This window comes from Myotis lucifugus, unplaced genomic scaffold, assembly GCF_000147115.1.
Source record: "Myotis lucifugus unplaced genomic scaffold, Myoluc2.0 scaffold_115, whole genome shotgun sequence".
NCBI lineage: Eukaryota > Metazoa > Chordata > Mammalia > Chiroptera > Vespertilionidae > Myotis > Myotis lucifugus.
This window is the reverse complement of record NW_005871163.1, coordinates 1,809,131-1,830,418: the sequence shown is the minus strand read 5'-3', so window position 1 is coordinate 1,830,418 and position 21,288 is coordinate 1,809,131. Positions and strand designations below refer to the sequence as shown.

The 21,288-nt window shown below is 48.4% G+C and overlaps 1 protein-coding gene and 1 pseudogene across 1 annotated transcript in view; one reads left to right on the top strand and one right to left on the bottom strand.

The window, feature by feature from the left end:
- Window positions 1-18,007, top strand: part of ANKDD1A (ankyrin repeat and death domain containing 1A) — a 36,296-nt gene extending 18,289 nt beyond the window's left edge. Inside the window, 9 exon segments of the mRNA XM_023757823.1 lie at window positions 1,039-1,137; window positions 1,669-1,767; window positions 4,086-4,184; window positions 8,049-8,147; window positions 9,403-9,501; window positions 10,426-10,521; window positions 12,374-12,578; window positions 15,360-15,691; window positions 17,882-18,007. Coding sequence (XP_023613591.1) covers window positions 1,039-1,137; window positions 1,669-1,767; window positions 4,086-4,184; window positions 8,049-8,147; window positions 9,403-9,501; window positions 10,426-10,521; window positions 12,374-12,578; window positions 15,360-15,691; window positions 17,882-18,007 — 1,254 coding nt within the window.
- Window positions 5,511-6,204, bottom strand: LOC102443002 (annotated as a pseudogene).
- Window positions 18,008-21,288: the final 3,281 nt, after the last annotated feature.

Sequence of the window (21,288 nt, the reverse complement as noted above, 5' to 3'; positions counted from 1 at the left end):
GCCCCTCAGGGGACCTTGCCCTGGTCTTCCATCTGTGGTTCCTCTTTAGGGACATACTTATCTCTGGCCGCTTCCGGCTGTCCTCCTCTTTGCTGGGGCCCTGCACCCTCCTTCCAGCTGTCCTTCGTAGTGAGATCCCTTTAAGGATAACCCCAAGCAGGCTGCCCTCGTGGGACTTCTAATACAAAGAACATGTGCCTTCTGCCCCGCCGCATGGAGCCTCTGGTTCCATCACGGTCACCGTTGGACTTCTCACATGGGAGGCGACTGCCAGGCCTCTGGCTCTCAAGTGCCAGGAGGCAAACGGGAAGCTCCCATCACATTATTTACTCATTGGACAAATGTCTATTGAGAGTGTGCCGTGTGCCCGGGCCCTATTCTAGCCACTCGGGGGACCCAGAGAACAAAATGGACAGAACTCCCACCCTGTGGTGCTGATGCTCTGCCAATAGAGTCAGACAATAAGCCACGAGCATGGGATACAAGGAAATCACAAAGGTCTGAGAAGGCCGGCGGTGCTACGGAGAAGAAGGAAACGTCGAGCAGGATGAGGGGATCGGGAGGACAGGGGTGGGGTTCCAGTTTTAAATGTGTGGTCAGGGTGGGCCACAGTATTCCATGAGAAGCTAATAATGTCTTGGGAAAAGGCAAGGCGCAGTGGCTGGGGTCCTGGCCTTGAGCAGAAGGAGGGTGGGTGGTCTGCAGTCCCCAGGGAGGGGCCAGTTTTAGACAGGAGCATGGAAAGTAGGGATTTTTTTTTTTTTTTTAAGTATGTGTCTGCCTTGAATTGTCCAAAAAAGAGAGACCAGGACTCGGCCCTTGGAAGTGCCCTGGTTATAGTCTTTGGCACAATTCTCAGGAGCAGGATGGCTTTGGCCCGGCATTCAGGGCCGCAGCGTGTCATGGACTTGCTCTGTGACCCTGGAGATGTCACCTCCCCTCTCTGGACCTCGGTTTCCATGTCTATAAAACAAGGGGTGGCTCTCGCAGGCCCTCAGAGCCTGGAAGGTGTGTGATTCTACCGGCCCCTTCTTGCAGGAAGGGAACACGGCTCTGCACCTGGCCGCTGGCCGGGGCCACCTGGCTGTGTTGCAGCAACTTGTGGACATCGGGCTGGACTTGGAGGAGAGGAATGTGGTGAGTTGCCACCTGGATGATGCAGAAATGGGTGACACTCACTCTCTGCCTTCCCGATAGAGGCCCTAAAGCTGGCAGCTGAGGATCTGTTCTTGACCCAGCAGCCCACCAGGAAAAGCTAAGCCGGGGCACAAAACTCCAGGCTTAGTGGGGCACCAGGCAGGAGGGGTTACCAGGAAGCCATGCCCAGGGTGTGTGCTCACAGAAGGGAGGAGTCTCGTGACCAGGATGGGCAGGGGCGGCTTCCTGGAAGAGGAGGGAATGGACTGAGAGCGGGGTGAGGCTGCTTGGAGGGCAGGAGAGCCTGAGCAGAGGGGTGGCGGAGGGGGTGAATGGACCACCCGTCCCTCAGAGTGAGACAATCAGGGGCGGGATTAGGGAACCGCAGATAATGGAGCCATTGTCCTGGGAGCAGGGCAGTGGAGAGCTCGGAGCCCTGGAGCCTGGCAGGAGAGGGTGTCCTCTGGTCTCAGGTCCTGGCCTCAGCCTCCTGCCCTCCCCATACCTCTCCCCCTCCCCCGTGTGTTTCAGGAAGGTCTGACCGCCCTGCACGCCGCTGCTGAAGGGATCCACCCCGACTGTGTGCAGCTCCTCCTGGCGGCGGGGAGCAGCGTGAATGCCCTCACTCAGGTAGCCAGGCCTCCCCACAACGGACGGCGGACTTTTATTTTATTATTTTAAAAATATATTTTATTGATTTTTTACAGAGAGGAGGGGAGAGGGATAGAGAGTTAGAAGCATCGATGAGAGAGAAACATTGATCAGCTGCCTCCTGCACACCCCCTACTGGGGATGTGCCCGCAACCAAGGTACATGCCCTTGACCAGAATCGAACCTGGGACCCTTCAGTCCGCAGACCGACGCTCTATCCACTGAGCAAAACCGGTCGGGGCTGACAGCGGACTTTTAAATAGCTCTATTCCTTTATCTTACACATAACCAAGTAATTATTTTGTTGGATTGCATGTCTGAGGTTTTTGTTAATCCTCACCCAAGGATATTTTTTTCCATTTTTATTTATTTAAAATATTTTTATTGATTTCAGAGAGGAAAGGAGAGGGAGAGAGAGATAGAAACATCCATGATGAGGGAGAATCATTGATCGGCTTCCTATTGCATGTCCAACACTGGGAATCGAGCCCACAACTCGGGCATATGCCCTGACTGGGAATCAAACCGTGACCTCTGGTTCCTAAGTCAACACTCAACCACTGAACCATGCCGGCTGGGCCCACTGATTTTTAGAGAGAGTGGAAGAGAGGGGGAAGAAACATCAATATGAGAGAGACACATCAATTGGTTGCCTTGGCTTGAGGTTTCTGGGACGGCTGCCCTGGGCTGCTGAGCTGTAACCGCGTCAGCAGTAACAGCCACAAAGATTCCAGAACATTGTGTGCCCGGAGGCTTTGAGGCAGCAGGCCCAGGTGCTGGTCTTGGCTTCTCCACTGCTGAGCTGTTGTGATCTGAGCAAGTTATTTAACTTCTCTGAGCCTCTTTCCCCAACTAGGAAATGGGGAGGCAACCAATCAATGTGTCTCTCTCACATAGATGTTTCTCTTTCTGTCCCTCCCTCTCCCGTCTACTCTCTCTGAAAGTCAATGGGAAAAATATCCCGGGGTGAGGATTAACAAAAAAGAAAATAATAGCAAAATGGCAAATGTAATAATATCCATGTTAAACCACTCTAAGTATGAGTAATGTTTTATAAGCCACAAAACACTTAATGTACGGAGCTCCCTTAGAAGGGACCCACTGGCCTAGGGGAATGGGGGAGGAGGGGACACCAAGGCCCAGAGAGGGAAATAGCTGCCTCAGGGCTCCCAGCTGTGTCCTCGGGTGCCGCTCTTTGGTCAGCAAGGCTCTTTCCCTGTGGCCAGCACAGCGCTCAGTGCTGGGAGGGCTCTGTAACAGGAAAAGCATAGGCATTGAGAGACTGGGAGCTGATAATGGTCATGGTGAGGGTGGCGCTGCCCACTCCTCTGGGCCTTGTGCTCCAGCCTTGGCTTGAGGTTTCTGGCAGAGGCCACATTCCATCTAGAAATTCTCACCCCTTGAGTGTTTTGCAGCAGGGTCTCCGAGGGGGGTGAGGGGGCAACCCATGTGATTGTATTTCCCCCTGGGAGACGGGCTACTTCCCACCCACCCTGTGCATGCAGGCAGGACTTTGAGAGGGTGACCAACTCGTCCTGGTTTGGCCCCATATTGGCAAACTGGGACATTTGCTTGGTCACCCACTGGGGCCTAGAGGTATCTGTGTGAGATCCTTGTTGGGCCAGGAGAGGGCTCTGCTGAAGGAGCGCACTTAGAAAGCTGATGCAGGATGAAGCCCTCGCGCTGGCCCTGCCAGGTCCTGCTGGGACACCCTGAGACCAGATCCCGCTGGGCAACGCGTGCCGGGTGGGGTGTGCCCTGTATGGCAAATCTTATTCATCTCTTCTTTGAAAACCATCTCCTCAGAGTCTATACGCTGCGTGTCTTTACCGGCTAAGGGATGGTGCAGCCTTTGGCCTGTGTTCCGGAGTTGTGACAGGAGGCCAGGAAAGGCTGAGGTCATAGTGAGCTCCTTTTACTGTCACCAGGCCTGGGCACGTCATTGATTTCTCCAGCCTCAGAGTTGAAAGGGGAGAATAATCCCCTTCTAAGGGAGCTCCGTACATTAAGTGTTTTGTGGCTTATAAAACATTATTCATACTTAGAGTGGTTTAACATGGATATTATTACATTTGCCATTTTGCTATTATTTTCTTTTTTGTTAATCCTCACCCCGGGATATTTTTCCCATTGATTTTCAGAGAGAGTAGAAGGGAGGGGGAGGGACAGAAAGAGAAATAACTTGCTCAGGGGGGGGAGGGGTTATGAGAAAACACGGAATAGCGAATCCCTAAGTGCTTTGTGAACCTGCTATGAAGGGTCCGTAGGGCATTGCATTGATTTCTGTTTTCCTCTAGAAACAGCAGAGCTGCCTCCATTACGCAGCTCTCAGTGGCTCTGAGGACGTGGCCCGGGCCCTCATCCACTCAGGGGGCTGCACCAACGTGGCTGATCATGTAAGTGTGGGGGCCTGGAATGAAGGGGGCCCCCATGACCCCAAAGTCTTCCATGACCCATTGATCGGGGTTAGGATGGGGGCCAACTGGCAGCGTGTAGGAGAGTCAAAGAGGGCTCAGTGGGACAGGACTAGAAATCAAGCTCGCATTCATTCCAAGCGCAGTATCTCCTCGCGTTTATCCCTGGAGTCTCAGGAATGATCTTATTACAGATTTACCTCTCGGTTGTTCACATGTTTCCTGTTATGTTGTGGCACATGCAGTGTACCATAGGCAACAGTATAACCTTATGCTTAAGGCTTGGACTTTGGTGTCAGACAACCTGGCTTTGAGGCCTGGCTCTGCCACTCAAACTGAATGGCCTTGGGCAAGCAGCTTTGACCTCCCCAGGCCTCTGTTTCCATATCGGTAAGTACTATTATTATTCCCATTACACAAACTATCTGTTGTTTAAATTAGAAAGAGGTCATTTCATATGGCTGAAATGAGTACTCATTTAAAATTATTGTAGCCTGGCTGGTGTGGCTCAGAGGTTGAGCACCAACCTATGAACCAGGAGTTCATGGTTCAATTCTGGTCAGGGCACAGGCCTGGGTTGCGGGCTTCATCCTCCCTGGGGGTGTGCAGAAGGCAGCCAATCAATGAACTCTCTCATTATCGATGTTTCTATCTCTTTCTCCCTCTCCCTTCCTCTCTGAAATACATAAAAATATGTTTAAAAAATATAAAATTATTGTAAAAACAGTATAACACAATTCATTAGAATAGAGAGAAAAGGGGCGTCCTTAATCCTGACACCCTCGTAAAGCAATAACTTTTCTCTATTCCCTTTCAGTTTCTCCTCATATGAGTAGCACCTCCAGAATAAATCCAGGCTAAGGCAGACTTCTGCAAGGAGGGTGCTTATTCGTTTTTCCCCATCGAGACACCAGAATCGACTCCAGTCCAGTGGAGTCTCCCGAGCCCAGGTGCCCAGTGTTGCTGCAGTTTTCCTGGTAGACATTTTGTCGGTGTTGACCATGACAGGTGTGGTCCAGTATCCACATCACATTTAACAGAGCCTCAACCGTTGGACATTTAAGTTGGTGCTGACTTTGCAACTATAAAGAATGATTTCATGAACATCTTTATGGCATAACTTTTTCTTTCTTTTGCATTATATATGAGTTCTCCAAGCAGGATTCCCACGTCAGGTAGTAAAAACATTTATGATTCTTTTTTTAAAATCCCACAAAAAGGCTTATTAATGATAGAAACGGAAAAAATTTCAAACCAAGCAGCAATCACTCCTTACAAACAAACAAACAAGTCCTCATTTTCAGATGGTTATGGTGTGGATTCCATAACAGCATTTACAATATTATTACTATTGTTCTTCAGGGCGTGGGTTGACGTTGCTCTCGACACATGTGCTTGGGACATGAACAATTCTATGTCTTAACGCCCACACCGGTTTCATCAGCCTCTTCCTCTTCACTCTCCTCTAGACAGTTGGAGTCTGTGTTTTCTTGAATGTCTGAGACAGCTTCGCCTTGAACTTTGAATTTCTCAGCTGCTAGGAGGACTTGCTGAGATAAATCCTCAATCTTGGCTTCCCCCCAAAACTACGTAGGTGTCTGAAGCTGGGCTCCGTAGAACTCTGGTTTTGTGATGACGAAGAGGATATTCTTAGATTTCTGGATAATGACCCTTATAACCTCTGTCACCTCTTAAAGGCCCAGTTTGGACCCAGCCTTTCACGCCTTCTTTTCACTCTGGCTCTGTTTTGCTTTACCGACTTCATCGATTTCAGCGGCCGCCGGCGGGCTTGTTGTGTGGTTAGCCTGTGTGGAATATTGTTCCTCGAGCTCTGGTCCTGATTCATACTGTCAGATTCTGCTCCACACCCTGCCTCAGCCTGGGGCGGCGGCAACGCCTGCTCTGTACCAAGATCTTATGATTTGGTGCAAGTTGTTAAATCGCTTTCCCAAAACGTCATACCACATAGCTTCCAGTCATTTATGAGTGACCTTTCACCCATATTAGATATTCTTCTGTTAATTTTATAGTTAAGTGATTCCTTGTTATTGTTTTAGATTACTATCGACTCTGAACCATTAATCATTTTTCTAGTTTATAAGTTCTTTTGTTGTGAGTTATTTCTTTAGATCCTTTTATAATCCAATGTTACTTTGTTGCTCAAGTGTTTCAGCTTTGACCATTGGGGAGCCCTTTCAGTTGGCTTCTGTGTCCCTTGATATTGCCTCATCATTCTGGGTGTGTTTGGTTCTCTTAATAGACTTTATTTTTAGAGCAGTTTTAGGTTCACAGCAAAATGGAGCAGAAGGTAGAGATTTCTCATATGCTCCCTGCCCCTACACATTCGTAGCCTTCATTATTATCAACACCACCCACCAGAGAGCTACATTTATTACAATTACTTGAGTGTTTTTGTCTTCTATATGATTTTTAAAATTAATTTTAGTAGTGTTTTGGGTGGGGGAGGGAGGGTAATAATGATTTTAACCTGTCTAGATGAAAACAACCAGATTGCCTACAAATAATGATATCATTAATATTTTTTAAAATATATTTTATTGATTTCAGAGAAGAAGGCAGAGGGAAAGAGAGATAGAAACATCAATGAGAATCATCGATTGCCCTGACCAGGAATTGAACCACGACTTCCTGGTTCATGGGTTGACGCTCAACCACTGCGCCACACTGGCTGGGAAAATCTTTTCTAATATTTATACACCGTTTTTCCCCTGTCCTAAACTAGTGATGGCAACAGTGGGCATTCTTGTTGTTGCATGTGTGTGTGTTCTGTCTTATAACCTTTTTATACTCAATACGTGAGGGAATATTTCCACAATCAGTATAGATCTATACTACCAATTTTACTGGCTTTGTACTATTGCACAGTATGTGTGTGACCTAGAGGAGGGGATACAGTGGCAGTATCTTCACTTTGTCATGCAGTCAGGGGTCACAGGGGACCACAGGGAAGGGAGTCTCCTAGCTTTGAGCAAGGCCTTGGGTAAGTGCTGGACTTGGGGTGAGATCTCTGTTCCAGTCACATCCAGCTCTCTCTTTCGTTGATATCACACATCAATAGGTACCAGGCATCTACTGAGGTGCTAAGGGTTGAAAGTTCAATGACACAAGGTATCTATTAGCTATGTGTCCTTTGGCAAGTTGCATACGTTCTCTGAACCTCAGTGTTTCCATTTGTAAGATGAAAATACCAATAAAAGTACCATCCTTATATACTCTCTAGGACAGTGATGGTGAACCTTTTGAGCTCGGCGTGTCAGCATTTTGAAAAACCCTAACTTAACTCTGGTGCCGTGTCACATATAGTAATTTTTTGATCTTTGCAACCATAGTAAAACAAAGATTTATATTTTTGATATTTATTTTATATATTTAAATGCCATTTAACAAAGAAAAATCAACCAAAAAAATGAGCTCACGTGTCACCTCTGACACACGTGTCATAGGTTCGCCATCACTGCTCTAGGTTCATGTGTGGGTTACATGAGAAATGAGAGAACACTAAGGTGTTGTTGCTAGAAGGGACCTTGGCAAACATCACTTGCCAGATGAAGAGTAGCAGAGAAGGAAAATGACTTGCCCAAAGCCACCATGTGAGGTCCTGGTATAGCAAAGTCTCCAACTTGGGTCTTCAGGTCCCCACCCACCTTGAGGTTCAGTGTTTGGACCCCAGGGATTCAGGCTATGGGACTGTAAATGCCTCAGGCCACCCATCAAACCCAGAAGCACTATCAATGCTCCTCCCTACTCTCACCCCCCCAGCACCCACCACCTGCTCGGCAGTCCTGGGAGGGACCCTTCAATTGATTTGTGTCTCCCTCACCCCAGCGGGGAGCCTCTCCAATGCATCTCGCTGTGAGGCACAACTTCCCCTCCCTGGTTCAGCTCCTCATCGATGCTGGCAGTGACCTGGACGCCACCGACAATGTAAGTAGCTACAGGATCCACTTGGTTCCCACAGAGCCTCTGGGCACCCTCCCAGGCTGGCTGGGCTGGGCTGCAGTCTACCAGATGGCCCAAAGCTAAGGCATTGCTTTTATAGCTTGATTTGTTGACGGTAGTGGTAGCATCATTTTTATTAACCATTCCCCTATTATTTTGAACATTTTGGTTGTTTTCAAGTTTTCCTACATTCAACCTTTTCCTTTCATTGACTCCCCCACACTCCCTCCCCACCCCCCCAGGGAGAATCCCGGGGCAGGGGTGACTGGGGCAGTCTTGTGTAATTACAAGAGGCCTCCAAGTCCTGAAGTTGTGATCAGTCAGGAGCCCTTTTAAACCCCTGTTCCCTCAATCCACCTCCTAACCATGTATTCCTCAGTGCCAGCACACACACACACCACTAGGGGAAGAAAGCAATTTGGCAGGAGATAGCGTATACCATTAAAATTGTGACTATTTTTATATCTGAGAATTGAGCTTCAAGAAATATATTAAGAGCTCATGCACAAAGATATTCATTGCAGCATTATCAATCTTCAGTGTGAAAATGGGCCAAATACTTAATAATAGAGAAGTGGTTAAATTACAGTATTGACATGGACTATTGTGGAGCTATAAAAAATGGTGGGTGCCGTGGCTGGTGGGACTCAGTTGTTTGGAGCATTGTCCCATACACTGAAAGGTTGTGGGTTCGATTCCCAGTCAGGGTACATACCTAAGTTGCGGGTTCATTTCCCGGTCTGGGCATATATAAGAGGCAGCTGATGAATGTTTCTCTCTCATCTCTCTCTCTCTCTCTCTCTCTCTCTCTTCCTCTCTCTAAAATCAACAAACATATCCTTGGGTGAAGATTTTAAAAATGGGTGTTTATTAGAGTTGATAAGATGTGTAAAGTGTTATGTTAGGTATAAAAATAGGTGCAAAATGTATGCATATTCAGGATGGTCTCAAATATGTAAAACCAACAAACTAAGAACATTCTGCATTTTTAAAAAAAGACTAGAGAAATATCATTACAGAGGTTGACAGGTGGGCTAGTGAGTAGTATTTTTTTGTTTTTACCAACTTTTCTCTGGTATGATGCTTACGATTAAACCCAACTTACTCTTCCTCGTAACTTCGTAGAGAAACTTTGTTAAGGCACAATTGGGGAGTGCACCCACTTGGTCCTATCCTGGCTTTAAGCACAGGCCACTTCTACAAGCTCTTCCATTTCCCTGTCCCTTGATTTCTCTTCCAGAGGCAGCAGACGCCCCTCCACCTTGCCGCGGAGCACGCCTGGCAGGACATAGCGGAGATGCTCCTGGTTGCGGGGGTTAACTTAAACCTGAGGGATAAGGTACTTCTGCTCACAACCAGCCTCCCTTTCAAGCTTCCATGGCCACCTGCTTTCAGAGTGTCAGGGCCTCCCCTCCTTTACAGACCACCTCGAATGCAGCTTCCTCCAGGAAGCCTTCCTGCTCCATTTCCTTTCCCCGCCTCCTCTGAGGGCCCTCAGCACTCGGCCCTCCCCATTCCTGTTCTCTAGGCCTAGGATGTGGTTGCCCTCTGTTTTCACAGCCTCATCAGACTCTGAGCACCTTGAGTCACTGGTGGGGAGGGGGAAGCTTTTCAGCACCTCACGCCTGTGGGGTGACTACATCCTCAGTGGCTGGAGGTCTGAGAGAGTGAAGACCTAGTATGAGGCTTGTGAGGGGAAGGTTATTTGCAAAAGGCCTTTGGATTGGGGTGGGGAGGGTTGGGCAGGACCAGGCTCTGAGGCTGGGCCTGGGAGGGGCTCCCTGCTTTGAGCTGGGCCTCCGGGCAGCTGCCCAAACTCGGAGAGGAGCTTCCCATCCGTGGGGGTGGTTGAGGCCAGCCCTGATTGGGAGGCCTGGGTCACAGGGCTGGGAGCATGGGGGAAGTGGGAAGACTTGACTCAGGGAGCCCAAGCCCCTTCTCTGGGCTCTGGTTTCATCTGAGAAACGGGCTGGTAACAGCTATTTCCCAGGTGGTGTAGAAGTGTCAGGCAGGTTGCATTTCATAAGCACTAAGGCTTCCTAAGTTCTAGAGAGCACAGGAGGCGGTGGCTGGAATTATCGTTATTGCTTATTCTACCTGTGACTTTCCCACCTCCCTCCTCATGACCAGAAAGCCCTCCTACTCTCCAGTGTAGATGGCTGGAAACCACTTCCTTTGGGCGGCCGGGTTTGTAGTCCCGGCTAGAGATCACCTACACCCCTCCTGTAGACACTCCTGCTTCCCTCCTCGCTTCTGCTTGCAGCAAGGGAAAACCGCCCTGGCCGTGGCCGCCCGCAGCAACCACATCAGCCTGGTGGACATGATCATAAAAGCTGACCGCTTCTACCAGCGGGAGAAGGTACTGGGGCCCTGCGCCAAGGGAGCCACCTGGGCTCCAGGTGGAGTCGTCTTCGACCAGTTCAGGGGCCCCTCAGTTTCCAAGGCGGCAATAATCGCTGCCTTACCTGCCAGCAGGGCTGTTGGTGAGGGTGTGGGTTGGGGAGCGTCCACACCAGTGTGGAGAGACTACAGGCCGCCGCTATGGCTCCTGGCGGGTGGACGAATAGATGCATGCGTGCGTGTGTGGTGGCTGGTTGGTCCTGGATCACTACCATCTCCAGGTGATTGCAATTACTGCTTGGAGGCTTGGGGGGTGTATTCAGGCAACTTCCTCAGCCCAGGAGGAAGGTGTGCTGGGAGCGATTAGTGATGTCTGCTGTGGAACTGGGAAAGAAGGGTGGCTGATGTGAGGCCGGGCATTTGCTGTTCTGGTTGTCAGCAAGTGGGGGTGGGCAGGGGTTTCTGGTATCTTTGAGGGTGGTTTATATACACAGGAAATTATTTCTTACATTTACTTCAGTTTTAAAAAGTAATACTAAATTTATTATAACTTTACAAAACTAATTTTCTGTAAATTTCAAATTTATTTTATAAATCTTATTATTCTAGTTAGACATCCTAGTAAATTTGAACAGTCACTTTCAAAGAAGTCTTTTGATTAGTGTTTGGTCCCATGTATAAATTTAGTTAATTATTGTAAACATTTTAAAGTGAATGAATACATTTAATATAATAGATTTTCTTTTCAAGCACTTCAAATGCTTCCTCCATGTAAAAATTATCCGAGTAAACCCAATAAATTAAACCTATAAATAAAGTGAATTTCATTCAAATATCACTCCAATAGTGTTTACAAACTTAGTAAACTTCTCTACACCTCTCAAATTAAAAAAAAAAAATCAGTTGGTGGATAACCAATTTCAATAGGAATCATGAGATATTCCTTTTCACTGACATGCAGGAGTCTCATAAACATTACAACAGACGACCCCTAAATGTAACCCCAGGATATTAATATGAAGGGTTTGACGAAATGATTTATGTGCTTAATGCTAAGCCACATCACTCTTTAACGCTCTCAACACTAGGGCAGAGGTGCAGTTAGATTCACGAATTCCCCCTGGGGATGAAGCATAGTAGTTCTTAAAGCTCCCGGATGGTCCCGGTGCAGAGATGCAGCGGAGAACACTGCTCTCTGCTCTAAGACATGGTGTCTTACCACCAGGGTGAGAGCCAAGCTCCCATGTCCTCCCCTCACAGGCGACTGGCCAGACACTGCTGACCAGGAGGTGACATGCAGACCCCAGGGTGACTTTTCTCACCGTGAGCTTTTCAACAACTGGAACTCTGTATCCACTTCCTTTAGAGGGGCTTACAGAGGCCTTTGTGGGTTAGTTTATGCTATTATGTAATTCTTTTGTAACCTCTCATTTTATCACTTGCTTTGCATAGAAAGACTTCTGTAACCTTACCCTTCACTGCTTGTTGGCACGTGGCAAGTCCAGTGCCTTGTTTAGTTTTAGCCACAACTGCTGAGTCCCCCTACTGTCACCTGTACCGCATAAAAACAGAGAAGAGAGGAATTGGGAAGCCTTCCTGAAAGAGGTGGCATTTGGGTGGTCTTTTGACTGTGGCAATGGGCTTGAGGGACAGGGAGGTGAGGAAAGGACTTCTGGATGGAGGAACAGTGTGAGCAGCTTGGGTCCCAGAGGCCAAAGCAAGGCATAGAGGCAGAAACCAGAGCAGTAGGCAGTAAGGCCCAGGTTGGTAATGACTCCATCTCCCAGTTCCCCGTCCAGGATCACGAGGGAGAGCCTGGCAGGGATTTCCCCCCAGAAACCCCTGTTGCACCTTTGGGATCTGCCCCACAGGACCACCTCTCACTCAGGGACCCCAGTGACCGCTCTGGGAAGAGTTTGACCTTTAAGCAGGACCATCGGCAGGAAACGCAGCAGCTCCGCTCTGTGCTGTGGCGACTGGCCTCCAGGTACCTGCGGCCCCACGAGTGGAAGAAGCTCGCGTATTGCTGGGAGTTCACTGAGGCCCACGTCCATGCCATCGAGCAACAGTGGACAGGTACCCCTCGCCTCGGCTCCCCAGAGCAACCAGCAGGTGGAGGGGTAGGGGCACTCGAGGTATCTTCTGTTTTCTGTGCTTCTGGGGGAAAAGCCTGTGCAACCCACAGCCCAGCCACATGAAGCCGCGTGCCGTTTCCAGCACACCGCGTGTTTTCCTCACGCATCAGGCCTCTGCACTGGCATGCCCTCTGCTTCTCCCTCCCCATTGTCCTGTCAACCTCACATTCTTCATGAATCAGCCGGAGCTGATACTTACCGTTCATACAGGAAACGAAAGGCACTCTTAGTAAAAAGAAGAGGAGCTGCTGTGACCACTGTTACTTAACATATATTTGAACATGTTGGCCCTGGTACTAAGGCATGAAACAGAATTAGAAATGAGTGCAAATACTGGAAAGGAAGAGAGAGATTTATTAAGTTCAGATGCTGTGATTATATGCACAGGAAGTCCAGAGGAATCAGCTGAAAACTCTTAGAATAAAATGATTCAGTGAGCCCGGCCAGCATGGCTCAGTGGTTGAGCATTGACTGTGCACCAAGTGGCCGGTTCGATTCCTGGTCAGGGCACATGCCCAGGTTTCAGGCTTGATCCCCCCAGCAGGAGGCAGCCAATTGATGGTGATGTTTCTCTCTGATTGATGTTTCTGTCTCTCTCTCCCTTTCCTTTCTTCTCTCTCTAAAAAATCAATTAAAACATTAAAAAATTAATTCAGCCCTGGACAGTTTGGCTTGGTGGTTAGAGCAGTGGCCCACAGACCGAAGGTGCTCAGTCAAGGGCACGTACCTGGGTTGCAGGCCCGATCCTGGCCCGGGTTGGGGTGTGTGCAGGAGGCAACCGATTGATGGGTCTCTCTCAATCACTCTTTCTCTCTCTTCTCCCTCCCTCCCTTTCACTCTATCTAAGAATCCATGAAAAAAATATCTTCGGGTGAGGATTAACAACAACAAAAAAATTTAATTCCACGAAATGGCTAACTATATGATAAAATATGCAAACACCAGAGTATTCCTATGTACCATCAATAAGTGGGCCACATAAATAGAGGCATTTAAAAAAGATATTACTTTAAAAAAATATATTTTATTGATTTTTTACAGAGAGGAAGGGAGAGGGATAGAGAGTTAGAAACATCGGTCAGCGGCCTCCTGCACACCCCCCACTGGAGATGTGCCCGCAACCAAGGTACATGCCCTTGACTGGAATCGAACCTGGGACCCTTGAGTCCACAGGCCAACGCTCTATCCACTGAGCCAAACCGGTTAGGGCAAGATATTACTTTTATAATAATGTGTTTTTATAGCTGAGACTGGTTTGGCTCAGTGGATAGAGCGTCGGCCTTCGGACTGAAGGGTCCCGGGTTCGATTCTGGTCAAGGGCATGTACCTTGGTTGCGGGCACATTCCCAGTGGGAGGTGTGCAGGAGGCGGCTGATCGATGTTTCTCTCTCATCGATGTTTCTAGCTCTCTATCTCTCTCCCTTCCTCTCTGTAAAAAATCAATAAAATACATTTAAAAAAAATAATGTGTTTTTATAAAAAGAAAAATGAATGACATATTAATAAAACAATAAAAATTAGTTTAGCCATAAAAGAAGACTTGAGTAAATGGAATGACACTTTATATTCCTGGCTGGAAATAATATCTTATAGATATTGATTTTTCCCAAATTAGATTAAAACTTTAATCTAGCTTTAATAAAATGAATATAGGAAGTTTTTGAAGCTTGACTGAAAGAATAAACAGGGAACATATAAATGAATATTCTGCGGGGGGGGGGGGGTAGTGAAGATGATCTAACCCAACCAGACTCAATCATTTATAAAGTTAAAATAAATAATATAGACACCTGACACAAAAATATGCAAACCAATTAGTGGAATAGAGCGGGGTATCCAAAAGTAAACTTTATTACCGACAAGAGCTTTCATAGCCGATAGAGGGGCACTGGGGGGCAAAGGCTAGTGAACAAAGGGGTCGGATGGAAGTGCCGCACCAAGGGCAGCACCGGGAGGACGTGCCTGCTGAGGGCCCACAGGGGGCAGGGCAGACCCAGCGAAAGGACTGACCTCGACCAACGGCTGTGCCCGCTGTCGCCCTGCCTGGGAGAGCAGACCTAGTCAGAGAGTTTAAAACAAGTTAATCCCACCACCAGCACCGAAGAGTGTGAACACTTATTTTCCGAACATGGTTGCACCTTGGAATCGCCTGGGAAGCGTTAACGCCACTCGGTGCCTGGGCCGTCCCCAGACCCATGCTTGTCGGGAGCTCTGGGGGACGGAGGGGAACCTGGATGTCCATAGTTCCTAAAGCCTCCCAGGTGTTCCCAATGGGCACTCAGTCGAGAACCACTGATGCTGGAAAGAACGTGGCCAGCTCGGCCTCTGACTAAGCCGACTTCTCGCCTGTAGAGGAGGGCCACTAGCATGCAAGGCACAGACTGTCCTGAGCAGCCAGAGGTGAAGCCGACCGCCTTGTGCATCGGGTACCACAGTGAGTGCCAACTCTCTCTTAAGAGAGACACCAACGGCATGCGTGGTGGATGCTCAGGAGAAAGCCTGGGGCTGGGGAGTTCAGGGTCCCCAACACAGAACCTCCACCCGCACCCTGAGGCTGCTCTGCCCTCCCCTCCCCATCTTTGGGCTGAACCCCTCGAGAGTAGAGGAGGGCCTGGTGTCCGGAGGCAGGACAGGGCTGCATGGGCACGTGCTTAGATCTGGCTCATGCTAAGTGGGCCAGGTGACTCCTTTTCCTTTTCTCTTTCTCCTTCATGGTCCTCAGGCTCCAAGAGCTACCAGGAGCATGGCCACCGGATGCTGCTCATCTGGCTGCACGGCGTGACCACGGCGGGTGAGAACCCCAGCAAAGGGCTCTTCGAGGGCCTCGTGGCCATCGGCAGGAGGGACCTGGCTGGTAAGAGCGTCCCCTGCCCCGCTCCTGCTCAGGGCAGCGCCCGGCCCCAGGGTCAGAGCAGCGTGGCCCACACTGGAATGAGGCAGAGCCTTCCAAGGCTGCTCAAACCACAGGGCCGTGGTGCTGGCTCTGAACCTTCCAGATTCCTGGTCCCGGCTCTGCCTCTTTCTGGAACTCAGGTGGCCCTTGGGCGAATCACAGTGCCTCCTGGCCCTGGGTTCCCCACCTGTGCAAGAAGGGTGTTGTCCCAGGTGATGCCTATGAGGTTCATAGCCCCGGAGCCAGGGACACTACAGTCTCTTCCTCTCCAGCCTTCTATACTTGATCCCCCCTCCCCCCACAGTGTGGAATAAAGCTGGAACAGCCTGCAGAGTTTTTGTTTTGTTTTGTTTTTCTTTTACAAACATTAAGACATACGGGCCAGAACTGGCTTAAGATGAGTTGAGCCAGTCAGATCTCAAAATTTCCAATGCCATCCCAACTTTTGAATTCCAGCCATTAAACAAAAAGGGTGAAACAAATGGAGCTTGTAATGAAAAAAGAAAAGAAAAAAATAGTCCCCAAATCCTGGCTTGGTACTCAGGGCATCCATGGAACCATCAGGCAAGAGGGATAACAGCTTCTGGCACAACCCCCATTAGGAACAAGGCCAGCTCTCAATGACAAAGCCTTACACTGCGATGTGCACTGGATGGCGCTTTACGGGAAAGCACAGGATGGGGTACCAGGCAGTCGCCAATAGTAGTGAAGGCTACGTTAGTCATGTGGCAACAGGAGAAACATGGAGAGCATGTTACTGAGGGGATGGAAAGCCCCTGGCATGCTGGCCATTGCAGCGCTGCCACGGGCAGGGTAGGGAAAGAGTCATCTCAGAGTGGAGGAATTGGGTATAACTTCTTTCTTTTTCCAAAATGTTCAATCTTACTGTTGCTTCTTCTTTTAACACAAATTCTGGCAGCCAGTGAAAACCTGAAACGAGCCCTTAGGCAACATGAGGCAATAGGAGTCTCGTCTTTTGCAGAAAGCATCAGGAGGAAAGTAAACGCCGACCCGGGCACCCCCAGGAGGTGCACAGCCATGTAACCGGAGGGGCTGGACCTTCAGGAGCCTGGGACTTTGGAGTGGGGGCCACGGAACAGAAGACAACCACCACTTAAGGGCTTAAAAAAAGAATCACCGTTAACAAACCTCCAGCTGCTTTTACTGAAATGCATCGTCATGCAGGGCCAGCAGGCAAATGTTTGCAATTTCTTTCAGTGATTGGTCCAGGGGCTGTCTTGGGTTTTGCAGGTAATCCCTTCCCACAGGTATGGTCCTTCGCATCTCTCAGCTCACTTTCATCCCCGTCATCTCAGAGCCTCACAGGGTGCAAGAGGCGTCTTGTCAGAGAGGACACGGGCTCAGGCTAGCTAAGCAGCCAATCAGGTGGTGAGGCCAGGTGCCAACCCCAGCATTCCTGTCTCTCCAACTGCTGAAGGGCTCCATCCGTCACTTACAAAACGGACCACCCTTAACTCATCCACTGGCTTTTAGGAATGCTGTGCTCGCTCCACAGCTGTTTCTGTTCCCAGGTTTATCTGTACGCGTGGACAGTTCCATGAGGCACACACTCTCATTTTTTTTCCTCTCGTAACATTTTTTAAGGTTTTAAAACATTTTTGAAATCATTTTAGACTTACAAAAATGTTGCAGAAACAACACAAAGAATTTCCAAATACTCTTCACAATACAGCTTCCCCAAGTATTAGCATCTTACATAACCAGAGCATAATTTCCCAAACCAGGAAATGAACACTGATACAATACTGTTAGCTTATCTTCAGACCTTATTCGAATTTAGTCAGTTGAGCCATTTTTCTGCACCAGGATCCAGTCCAGGATCTCTCCTTGCATTTAGTTGTCATTTTCATTAAAAAAAAATTTTTTTTATTGATTTCAGAGAGGAAGGGAGAGGGAGAAGAGATAGAAACATCAACAATGAGAGAGTATGATTGATCAGCCGCCTCCTGCACGCCCCCTACTGGGGATCGAGCCCACAACCCGGGCATGTGCCCTAACCGGAATCTAACTGTGACCTCCTGGTTCATAGGTTGATGCTCAACCACTGAGCCACACTGGTCAGTCGTCATTCTCATTTGTATAGCCCCAGTATGAAGACTCACCTCTCTGAGGCAGCTCTATTCAACGCAGCTTTCTGCGATGGACATCTGTGCGCTACGGTTTATGTGCCACTGGCTGCCTGTGGCTATTGAGCTCTTGCGATGTGACCAGTGGGCTGAGGAACTGAGTTTTACATTTTATCTCATTTTAATTATTTGAAGTTTAAATAGGCACCGTGGTAAGTGGCAACCACATTGGACGGCACAGCTGGTCTGGAGTTTCCCTTTTAGGTGACAGGCAAGCAGGTGACCGTGCAGCTCAGCCACACCAACCCGCGTGTGGCTCCAGGGGAATGTGACTGGAAGCTTCACGGCTCACAGCAGGGGGAGCGATCTGCACGGGAGCTTGGAAGTTGAAGTTCTCCTGCCACGCTTGCTAATTCCAGCTCTTTTGCATGTGGCACAGCTGGTGATGGTCAGTGGGGAGCCCGCATCTTAGGAAAACTCCTCACAAAGTTACCCATTGGGCCCAAGTCCTGGGAAGGAGATAGAACAAAATCTGTTGGAGCTGAAAGGGGTTTCAGTGACCACACACGGCGGTGGGGTTCACAATGGTACCATCCTCTGAAAGGCACTGTGGCTTTACCTACCAGAGTTACAGGCACATTTCCCCTTCACCCAGCAATCCCACATCTAGGGATTTACCCCACAGAGAACCCTGCAAACCTCATGCTAACACTAGTGCAAACCAATACAGGGGACACTGCCGTGGAGAGGGAATGTGGGAAATCTATACCACCTGCTGTTCTTTGTACTGTTTTAAAAATTAAGTCTATTAATTAAAGAAATCCCACAAACTAAGTTTTGAAAAGAGAGTCTTTGAAACCAGCCCATGTTACAGGCAGTAACCTGGTGGTGAGAGGTGTGTCTTGTCAGCGGCCACACAGCTCACATGGATCAGACCCGGCATAGCAGGCAGCCTCCGTGCCGTGGCCCCGTCCTCCGCATGGAAAACCCTCCTCTTCCATCTCCCACTAGGGAAAGGTACTTTGTACCACATTCAGATCATTTATCTGAATGGATTTTGCACAATGAATTTTGTATTTTTTTGAGACAAAAATAGCAAGTTCTTAAAATAAAATTGAAATGTTGAAACATCTCTCAGATTCAATACCTGTTTCTTTTGTTTGGGAGACCTATGGCAAAACTTCAGATGAGACAAGCTGTTGTGGATCGGTTCTGTGTAACCACAACCGTTCAGCTCACCACCCGCAGTCAATATTGACTGAGTGTCTTCCGAGCCGGGCAGTCTGCTGGGAGCCGGGGAGCTGCACGGAGTAGCCCCCAGTTCCTGCCCTTTGGAAGCTTGTGGTCTGGGCGGCGGGCGGAAGGGCTCAGATACCAGTAATGTAATAGAATGCGGTTGGTGTTTGAATGGGTATATGCAGGGAACTACGGGATTTATTCCTCCTTAGAGAAGGTAAGGGAGGAAGGTGAGAGGCTCACAGAGAAGATAGAAGTGGGCAAAGCACATTCCAAGCAAAGAGCAGTCTATGCAATGGCACGGAGGTGTGGAGGCGTGTCTGTCTGCAGAACGGTGTGGCTGGAACACAGGAAGCATGGGAGGGGAGGAGAGAGGTGCTGGAGGGGCAGGAGGCCCACGGGCCGGGCGTGCAGAGGGGTGGACTTTTCAGCCCTTGTTGAGATGACTCCAGGGGGCACTGGTAGCCCCGGAGCTCCCTCGTCTGTCAGCCTGCGTCACGATGCCCAATCCATCTTCCTTCCACAACCTTCCTTCTTTTGATCTTTAATAAGCATCTTGCTCTCAATGCTTCATCAGCATCTGCTTCGGCCTGAGGCATGGAGGTGAAGGTGTGGGGATGGGGTCCAAGATGGCTGAGTTTCTGGCTGGGAAATCTGAGGAGCAATGGTGTTGGGAACCGAGATGATGGGGTTGGGGAGAGCAGGGGCAGGTTTGGGCAGTGGGGACATGGGTGTAGCTTTTGCCAGGAGAGTCGGGGGTGCCTGTAGAAGACTGGCCTAAAGACAGACCTGGATAAGCATTCAAGGCCAGCACTCAAAATCAGTCAGGGCAGGACATGGCAGTCGTCAGCGGGGAGAGCCAGGGGGCCATGGCTTACAATGGGAGAATTTGAAGAGAGTGGAGGACAGCCCTGGTTCATTACCAGGTGAGGGGTTGCTGCTGACCACGTGTAGACTGGCCCTGCCCACAGGCCCTCCCTGTTTGTTGGGAAGTTAAGACACACCCGGTGAAACTATGGCAGCCTCAAGGAAGACTCAATGCTAACAGTTAGAAATGGCAAGCCCTGCCTCTATGGCTTACCAACTGCTTCCCTAATTCTCGACTGTTGTCAAATCATAAGGCAGTCAGGGAAGACAGCACCTCTGAGGACAGACCACTGGCTTTAGGCATGACCCAACGTGGCATTCCAGTCCCGTCCTTACAGCAGTCTCTCCACCTCTCCAAGTCTCTGCGCCTGTAAAATCAGTTTAAAATCTGAAAAAGTATGGCCAACTCAGTATTCTGAAAACTTAAAGAAACATGAATGCTGATCTTTTTGTCTAAATTGTACCTCAGAGAAACCAAATAGTTAATGAGGCAAAATTATAGTTGTCTTTTGTTTAATCAGTGAACTCCAGGTAATAAATGCAGAAGGAATAATAAGCATTCCAGTACTGTCACTGTCCTGCAGCCCCTGAAGAAATGATGCTTGTGTGCGATGATCAGCAGTGGCAGCTAAACCATCGGGGGACTTTCCAATGACTGGATCAGGCTGACAAGGACGATCTTAAGAACTTAGACACAGAGAGACATTATGTGCCTCCTAAAGCTCCCAACAGGAAGCACACACCACCTGTGAAGCATTCCTGCCAAAAAGAATGAGCTCAAACTTGCTCAAGCCTCTACATGCAATTATCAGTTTATGGGAAATGCCAGGGACAGAGAAGTTAAAGGACACCGTGAGTTGCCATCAGCCAAATTGAGACTGTGGTGAATTCTACAGGGCAAACAAGCCTGTTTCTTCAACAAGTAAATAGCAAGAAAAAAAATAGAGGGTAGAGGGAATTATAGTTTAAAAGAGATTTAAGAGACATTTCAATCAAATACAAAGTGTGAACTTTGTATGGAAGCTGATTAGAACAAGTCAATCATAAAAGGACGTTTATGAGGTAGTCGTGAATGGGAATATTGACTAATGATATGAAGGAATTATTGGTGAACTGTTAAGTATGTTAATGGCATTATGGTTATTTTATCTCTTGAAGGTACATATAGAAATACTTATAGATAAAATCATATGGTATCAGAAATTGCTTTAAAGTAATCCAGTGATGGGAGTAGGTGTGGAAGAAGGGATTGTGGGATAAGAGATGACATAGCACTGTCAATGACTTGATAATTTTTGAAGCGAGGTGAGTGGGACATGGTTCATTATATTATTTTTCTCTACTTTATGTGCGTTTAAAATTTTTCATTAAGGAAGGAAAAAGAAGGTCTGAAAAGTACCTGGTACAGAGTAGCTGCTCAATAAATGATAGCTACTATTATTTTACAATGAGCAAACTGTGCTTAAGAGAGATTAAGTAAGTTACCTAAAGTCACACTGAATTGGCAAACACCATGGTCTGCTTCTCAGGTTCTGTCTGTGTAGCCCGATACAATAATCATTAAAGCC